The sequence below is a fragment of the Mandrillus leucophaeus genome, unplaced genomic scaffold, assembly GCF_000951045.1.
Source record: "Mandrillus leucophaeus isolate KB7577 unplaced genomic scaffold, Mleu.le_1.0 Scaffold1005, whole genome shotgun sequence".
NCBI classification, from domain to species: Eukaryota; Metazoa; Chordata; class Mammalia; order Primates; family Cercopithecidae; genus Mandrillus; species Mandrillus leucophaeus.
Window position 1 is genome coordinate 596020 of NW_012098155.1, and position 9402 is coordinate 605421.

A 9402-nucleotide genomic window follows, 5' to 3' on the forward strand; every position below is an offset into this window, starting at 1 on the left:
TCTTGGCACATGTATTCCTTCTGTCCAAGATGTTCTTCCTCCTATATTTTGCCAAATATCACCAATTCTTTGGTCTCAATTGAATAGTCACTTCTTCAATGAGACCTTCCCTGACTCCCACATCTAAACTAGTTATCCCTACTATTATTATTCATGCAGTGCTTGACTCTTATTTTAAGTTCAGGGGTACATGTCCAGGACATGCAGGTTTGTTACATAGGTAAATGTGTGCCATGGTGGTTTGCTGCACAAATCATACCATCACCTAGGTATTAAGCCCAGTATTCATTAGCTATTTTTCCTGATGCCCTTCCTCCCCTGACCACCATCCCAACAGGCCCCAGTGTGTGTTGTTCCCCTGCCTATGTGTCCATGTGTTCTTATCCTTCAGCTCCAACTTATACGTGAGAGCATATAGTGTTTGGTTTTCTGTTCCTGCATTAGTTTGCTGGGGATAATGGCATCCAGCTCCAACCATGTCCCTGCAAAGGACATGATCTCATTCCTTTTTATGGCTGCATAGTCTTCCATGGTGTATATGTACCACATTTTCTCTATCCAGTCTATCATTGATGGGCATTTAGTTTGATTCCATATCTTTGCTACTGTGAATTATGCTGCAATGAACATATGTGTGCATGTATCTTTATAATAGAATGATTTATATTCCTTTGGGTATATACCCAGTAATGGGATTGCTGGGTCAAATGGTATTTCTGCCTCTAGGTCTTTGAGGAATCACTATACTGTCTTCCACAATGGTTGAACTCATTTACACTCCCACCAACAAGTGTAAAAGCATTCCTTTTTCTTTGCAACCTTGCCAGCATCTGTTGTTTTTGACCTTTTAATTATCACCATTCTGACTGGCATGAGATGGTATCTCATTGTGGTTTTGATTTGTATTTCCCTAATGATCAGTGATGTTGAGCTTTCATGTTTGTTGGCCACATGTATGTCTCTTTCCTAGAACTTAAAGTATAATAATAATAATAAATAAATAAATAAAAGAAGTATCTGTCCATGTCTTTTGCCCATTTTTTAATGGTCTATTTTTCTCATAAATCAGCCTTACTTCCTTATAGATTCTGGATATTAGACCTTTTTCTGGATATTAGACCTCTGGATGGATAGACTGCAGAAATGTTCTCCCATTCTGTAAGTTGTCTGTTCACTCTGATGATAGTTTCTTTTGCTGTGCAGATGCTCTTTAGTTTGATTAGATCCCATTTGTCAATTTTTGCTTTTGTTGCAATTGCTTTTCAAAGTTTTGTCATAAAATTTTTGCCGGTGCCTATATTCTAAATGATATTTGCTTAGATTTTCTTCTAGGGTTTTTGGAATTTTGGGTTTTACATTTAAGTCTTTAATCTATCTTGTGTTAAGTTTTGTATAAGGTTTAAGGAAGGGGTCCAGTTTCGGTTTTCTGTATATGGCTAGCCAATTCTCCCAGCACCATTTATTAAATAGGGAATCCTTTCCCCATTGCTTGTTTTTGTCACATTGGTCAAAGATCAGATGGTTGTAGATGTACAGTCCTGTTTCTGAGTTCTCTATTCTATTCCATTGTTCTCTGTGTCTGTTTTTGTACCAGTACCATGTTGTTTTGGTTACTGTAGCCTTGTAGTATAGTTTGAAGTTGGGTACTGTGATGCCTCCAGCTTTGTTCTTTTTGCATAGGATTGGTTTGGCTATTCAGGCTCTTTTTTGGTTCCATATGAATTTTAAAGTAATTTTTTTCTAGTTCTGTGAAGAATGTCAATGGTAGTTTAATAGGAATAGTATTGAATCTATAAATTGCTTTGGGTAATATGGTCATTTTCATGATATTGATTCTTCTTATCCATGAGCGTAGAATGCTTTTCCATTTGTTTGTATCCTCTCTGATTTCCTTGAGCAGAGGTTTGTAGTTCCCTTTGAAGAGGTCCTTCGCTTCCCTTGTTAGCTGTATTCCTAGGTATTTTGTTCTTTTTGTAGCTATTGTGAATGGGAGTTTATTCATGATTTGGCTCTCTGCTTGCCTGTTGTTGGTGTACAAGAATGCTAGTGACTTTTGCACATTGATTTCATATTCTCAGACTTTGCTGAAGTTACTTATCAGCTTAAGAAGCTTTGGGGCTGAGATGATGGGGTTTTCTAGATACAGGATCATGTCATCTACAAAAAAGATAATTTGGCTTCTTCTCTTCCTATATTAATACACTTTATTTCTTTCTCTTGCCTAATTGCCCTGGCCTGAATTTCTAATACTATGTTGAATAGGAGTGGTGAAAGAGAGCATCCTTGTCTTGTGCCAGTTTTCAAGAAGAATCCCTCCAGCTTTTGACCATTCAGTATGATATTGGCTGTGGCTATGTTATATATGGCTCTTATTATTTTTGAGGTATGCTCCTTCAATACCTAATTTATTGAGAGTTTTAAACATGAAAGGGTGTTGAATTATATCAAAAGCCTTTTCTGCATCTATTGAGATAATCATGTGGTTTTTGTCTTTAGTTCTGTTTATGTGATGAATTACATTTATTGATTTGCATATTTTGAACCAACCTTACATCCCGGGGAGGTAGCCAACTTGATTGTGGTGGATAAGCTTTTCGAAGTACTGCTGGATTTCGTTTGCCAGTACTTTTTTTTTTTTTTTTTAAGTATTTTTGCACTGATGTTCATTAGGAATGGCCTGAAGTTTTCTTTTTTGTTGTATCTTTGCCAAGTTTTGGTATCAGGATAATGATGGCCTCGGGAAAGGAGTTAGGGAGGAATCCCTCGTTTTCAATTGTTTGTAATAGTTTCATTAGACATGATCTTCTTTGTACCTCTAGTAGAATTCAGCTGTGAATCCACCTGATCCTGGGCTTTTTTTGGTTGGTAGGTTATTTATTAATGCCTCAATTTCAGAACTCATTATTGGCCTATTCAAGGATTTGATTTCTTCCTGGTTCAGTCTTGGGAGGCTGTATGTGTCCAGGAATCTCTCCATTTCTTTTAGATTTTCTAGTTTATATTCATAGAGGTGTTTATAGTATTCTCCAATGGTTGGTTGTATTTCTATGGAGTCATTGGTGATACTCCCCTTATCATTTCTGATTGTGGTTATTTGATTCTTATCTTTTCTTCTTTATTAGTCTAAGCAGTCTATTTTATTAATTTTTTCAAAAAATCAGTTACTGCATTCATTGATTTTTGAAGGATTTTTCATGTCTCTATCTCCTTCAGTTCAGGTCTGATCTTGGTTATTTCTTTTCTTCTAGCTTTGGAGTTTGTTTGCTCTTGATTCTCCAGTTCTTTTAGTAGTGATGGTAGCGTGTTGAGATCTTTCTAGCTTTTTGATGTGGGCATTTAGTGCTATAAACATCCCTCTTAACACCACTTTAGCTGCATCCCAGAGATTCTGTACATTATCTGTTTGTTCGCATTAGTTTCAAAGACCTTCTTGATTTCTACCTTAATTTCGTTATTTACCCAAGAGTTATTCAGGAGCAGGTTGTTCAATTTACAGGTAGTTGTGTGGTTTTGAATGAATTTCTTAATCTTGAGCTCTAATTTGATTGTGCTGTCATCTGAGAGATGTTATGATTTCAGTTCTCTCACATTTGCTGAGGAGTGTTTTACTTCTGATTATGTGATCAATTTTAGAGTAAGCACCATGTGGCAATGAGAAGAATGTATATTGTGTTGTTTTTGGGTGAAGAGTTCTGTAGATATCTACCAGGTCCACTTAATCCAGAGCTGAGTTCAGGTCCTGAATATCTGCGTTAATTTTCTGTCTCAATGATCTGTCTAATATTGTCAGTGGGAGTGTTATCTGGGTGCTCCTGTATTGGGTGCACATATATTTAGGATAGTTAGTTCTTCTTGTCAAATTGAACCCTATACCTGTGAAGAATGTCAATGGTAGTTTAATAGGAATAGCATTGAATCTATAAATTGCTTTGGGCAGCATGGTCATTTTCACGATATTGATTCTTCTTATCCATGAGCATAGAATGTTTTTTCATTTGTTTGTGTCCTCTCTGATTTCCTTGAGCAAGGTTTTGTAGTTCCTGTTGAAGAGGTCCTTCACTTCCCTTTTGTGATTTCATAATCATATGTAATCATATACATAATCATATGTAATGCCCTTGTCTTTCTTTATCTTTGTTGGTTTAAAATCTGTTTTGTCAGAAACTAGGATTGCTACCCTGCTTTTTGTGTTTGTTTGCTTTCCATTTGGTTGGTAAATTTTCCCCCATCCCTTTATTTTCTGCCCATGTATGTCTTTGCACATGAGATGAGTTTCTTGAAGACAGCATACCAATGGGTCTTGTGTGAAATTAATCCTGTCATCATGATGCTATCTGGTTATTTTGCAGACTTCTTTATGTGGTTGCTTCATAGTGTCACTGGTCTGTGTACTTCAGTGCATTTTTATGGTGGCTCATAATGGATTTTTTTTCCCATATTTAGTGCTTCCTTCAGGAGCTCTTGCAAGGCAGGCCTGGTGGTGATGAATACCCTCAGCATTTGTGTATCTGAAAAGGATATTATTTCTCCTTTGCCTATGAAGCTTAGTTTGACTGAATATGAAAGTCTAGGTTGTAAAGTCTAGGAATGTTGGATATTGGCCACCCAATGTCTTCTGGCTTATAGGGCTTTCTCTGAGAAGTCCACTGTTAGTCTGATGTGCTTCACTTTGTAGGTGACCTGGCCTTTCTTTCTGGCTGCCCTTAACATTTTTTCTTTCATTTCAACCTTGGAGAATCTGATGTTTATATGTCTTGGGGTTGATTTTTTTTCATGGAGCACCTTACTGGGTTTCTCTGCATTTCCTGAATTTGAAGGTTGGCCTGTCTTGCTAGGTTGGGGAGCTTCTCCTGGATGATATCCTGAAGTATATTTTCCAATTTGGTTCCATTCTCCCCATCTCTTTCAAGAACCCCAATCAGTCATAGCTTCGGTATCTTTACATAATCCCATAAATCTCAGTGGTTTTTGTTCATTTCATTTCATTTCTTTTTATTGTTTTTTCTCTATTCTTGTCTGCCTGTCTTATTTCAGAAAGATAGTCTTCAAGCTCTGAGATTCTCTCCTCCACTTGGTCTATTCTGCTATTGATACTTGTAATTTTATTGTGAAATTCTAGTATTGTGTTTTCTGGCTTTGTCAGGTCAGTTATGTTCCTCTCTAAACTGGCTATTCTGGTTATCAGCTCCTGTATTGTTTTATCACGCTTCTTAGCTTCTTTGCATTGGGTTACAACATGCTCCTTTAAGTCATTATTACCCACATTCTGAAGCTTACTTCTGTTAATTCAGCCATCTCATCCTCAGCCTAGTTTTGCACCTTTGCTGGAGAGATGTTTCAGTCATTTGGAGAATAGGCACTCTGGCTTTTTGAGTTTTCAGCATTTTTGCATTGATTCTTTCTCATCTTTGTGGGCTTATCTACCTTAAATCTTTGATCTTGCTGACCTTCAAGTGGGGTTTTTGTGAGGTATTTTTGTTGATGTTGTTATTGTCATTTTTTGTCTGTTTTTCTTGGAGTCAGACCACTTTTCCATAGGGCAGGTACAGCTTATTGGAGGTCCACTTCAGCCCCTACTTGCCTCAGGTTTTTCCTTACCTGGAGGTATTACCAGTGAAGGCTTTGAAACAGCAAAGATGGTAGCCTATTCCTTCCTCTGGAAGCTGTGTCCCAAGGGGTGCTGACCTGTTTCTGGCCGGAATGCTCCTATAGGAAGTGTCTGGAGACCCCTGTTGGGAGGTCTCACCCAGTCAAGAGGAACAGGATCAGGAACTCCCTTAAAGAAGCAGTCTGGCTGCTTCTTGGTAGAGCAGGTGTGCTGCATGGGGGGTGGCCCCTCCTTGCCCAGACCACCCAGACTCTCCATAGCTGGAAGGCTGAAACAGCTGAGTCAACCAAACCACAGAGACAGCAGCCAACCCTACCTCCAGGAGCTTCATCCCAGGGAAAGATCAGAGTTCTGGCCATATAACCCTGGGTGGAGTGGCTGAAACCTCTGCAGGGAGGCCCCACCCAGTGAGGAGGAATAGATTGGGGTCCCTCCTAAAGAAGCAGTCTGTCCACAATTTGGCAAAGTAGCTGTACTGTGTTGTGGGAAACCCCTTCTTCTCCTGACCACCTGGACTCTCCAGAGCCATCAGGCTGGAACAGCTGAGTCAACCAAGAGATGGCAGCTTCCCTGCCCCCTGGGAATTTGGTCCCATCTCACTCAGCCTCCAGCCTATTGCCATTGAGTGGCTGGAATTCCAAGTCAGTGGGTCTTAACTCATGAGGTGCCTTGGAAGTGGGGCCCAGAGAATGATGCTGGTTGACTCCCTGGATCCAGCCCTTTTCCTATCAGGAATTATGGATAGATTTCCTGCCTTTCTGGGATTCCTGGGGCCAGAGTACATAAAACTCTTAGGTCTCTGTGTGTACCTGAGTGGCTGCTCTGCCAAGATTCCCCACAGCTCTGTGTATGGGACCCAAGCCCCTGGTGGCATTGGCTCACAGGGGATCTCCTGATCTGTGGGTTGTGAAGATCCATGGGAGAAGCATGGTTTTCTTGGTGGTGTTGCACACTCCCTCACTGCTTCCCTTGGCTGGGGGTAGAAGGGGATTCCTTTGGCTATGTGATGCTCACAGGTGGACCATTACCCCACTCTGCTTTTCTTCATTCTCCATGGGTCGAGTTGTTTGCCTAGTCAGTCCCAGTGAGAGAACCTGGATATTTCAGTTGAAGGCGCTGAATTCTCTCACTACTTTCATTCCTCCTCATGAGTGCCAAGGGCAGCTGCTGCTTCTAATAGGCCATCTTGGCTCCTTGACCAACTTTTTTCTTTACACTTATCATGGTTTAGCATTAATTCTCCTGTTCTGTAAAAAACGGATTGTATCTGTTTTGTTCAGAAAAACCAACACATAATAACTACTCAAATATTTGCTAAGTGAACTATTACATATGGCTAGAAATTTCAGATGGAATTGTACAAATGACCTGTACATTAATGATTGCTAATAAATTCCAGTTTAGTGACATATTTTAGGTTTTTCACAATTTATAAATAGTTTTATGATAGTACTAAATTCTGAACTATATGAAATGTCTTTAAATCAGGCTCAAATGTCATGTTCAGTCCCATCACCATCACCATAGAATTTCATGATCCCACCAACCATGGATGATCTGGGTTAATCCAGAGTGGAGAAGACTCTCTCCAGATTCAGACTGCCTGGCTTTAGCCAGGTTGAACTAAATCAGCCTCTAGGACTTGGCTGAGAGGAATACAGGGTGAATGACTATTCACTTATGTCTTTCCACATAAAATTAAGAATTATAATTTCCTCTTCCAAAATACAGATAAACTGTCAGTAATAAACTGACCTAAAATAAAAATGAAACTTTTTTACATAAATTAAAATATATACATATATTAAACATATGTATATTAAATAACATACTAAAGGTATATTAAATAAAGTATATTATAAATAAAAGTATATATACATATGTTAAATAAAAACATATTAAATGTATATTTGAAATAAAGTTTGACTATACAAGTTTTATACATATGGTACTTTAAAAATAAAAATAGTAATTGTATAATTTATATGACAGTTATCAAAGGAAACTGAAACATTTATATTAACACCTAACTGCATTACAATTTTTAATAATGAAACTTTAACATTATATTAAAATAAATTTCTATTCCTAAACTGCTTTCTAAAAATGTTAACCTTCATCCTTCCATACCTGTCTACCCCAGGGATGAAAATACATGGTATCCAGAGAAATATCCTGATAAATTAACAAAAATTATTCAAAAGCTTTTTGTGTTTGCCTTTACTTGGGCATTTGGAGGAGCTTTAAACCGTGAAGATGAACACAGAGAAAATATACCATTTTGTCCCAGTTTTGAACCTGATTCTCTTGCAAAAGTAACATACGATTTTGACAAACTTATTCATGAATTATTTGGAAGCAATTCACAAGTAGGTAAGTTCTGGGGGGATAATCATAACTATACTTATTTTAAAATATTAATTTAAAGCAATGCTTGGTTTATAATGATTAGGTTCATCTTTTAAAATGTTAAGATTAAAGGAAAAAGAAGGTTTATAATACACCCAATATCCTCCTTGTAGTGAAATAAGCTGAAGAAAATTACATTCCTGTTTGATTTTAGGTGCTACAAAAACCTATAATGCTAGTAAGGCAGAAGATAAAGCTGTAAAACTATAAACTCAGTTACTCTGAGCTCATCTGCTGTGTATCTGGATCTGTATTATCCATACCACCATGTAGCAAGAAATTCTGTAGGATCATAATATTATAGTCTTATATTTCTTTTTTAAAAAAAAAGCAAGTTATTTTATAAAGCCTTAGATTTCTTTAGTACTTGTGTTTTTGAATCAGTTCTAACAAATGGAATCTATCCTATTACTTTGAAACAGTAAACCTTTGCAATTAGCTGTTGCTGACTAAAGGAACTTTGAGTAGATAAAGTGATTGTTGATGCAGGTACCAAAAAGAGACAAAATGTTAAGCATAAATATATTTAGAAGAACTTTGTTAAAGATGAATGCTAACAACATTATACCAAAAATACAAATCCTACTGATTTGTCTGATGTATCTGTTTGAGGTTACAGTCATTCATTGCTGAACAACTGTGATATGTTCTGAGAAATGTGCTGTTGGGGGACTTTTTTCATTGTGTGAATGTCAAAGAGTGAACTTACACAAACCTAGATAGTGTAGCCTACTACACACCTAGGCTATATGGCATAACCTATTGCTCTAAGGCTACAAATATGTACAGCATGTTACTGTACATATTTGAATACTGTAGGCAATTGTAACAACCTAGTATTTGCGCATCTAAACATATCTAACCATAGAAAAGGTACAGTAAATATTTAGTATAAAAAATTTAAAATATGGTACACCTGAATAGGGCACTTACCATGAATGGAACTTGTGGGACTGGAAGTTGTTCTGAGTTAGTGAGTGACTGGTGAGTGACTGTGAAGGCCTCAGACATTACTGTACACTACTGTAGATGTTATAAACTCTGTACACTTAGGCTACACTAAATTTATTTGTAAATTTTTTCTTTCTTCAGGCTGGGTGTAGTAGCCCATGCCTGTAATCCCAGCATTTTGGGAGGCCAAGGCAGGAGGATTGCTTGAGCCAGGAGTTCAAGACTAGCTTGGGCAACATAGTAAGACCCACCCATCTCTAAAAGCAAATAAGTGAATAAATAAAAAGCCAGGCATAGTGGTATTCTCCCATAGTTTCAGCTACTTGGAAGGCTGAGGTGAGAGGATCGCTTGAGCCCAAGAGTTGGAGGCTGCAGTGAGCCATGATCATGCTCCTGTACTCCAGCCTGGGCAACAGATTAAGACAGCCTCAAAA

General features: G+C 37.8%; 1 protein-coding gene across 1 annotated transcript in view; it reads left to right on the forward strand.

Annotated features, from left to right (window-relative positions):
• LOC105534982 (dynein heavy chain 14, axonemal) overlaps positions 1-9402 on the forward strand; it is a gene marked incomplete at its 3' end in the record, with an annotated part of 322900 nt that overhangs the window by 225652 nt on the left and 87846 nt on the right. Inside the window, exon 22 of the mRNA XM_011973918.1 lies at positions 7752-7981. Coding sequence (XP_011829308.1) covers positions 7752-7981 — 230 coding nt within the window. The remainder of the gene's footprint in view (positions 1-7751; positions 7982-9402) is intronic.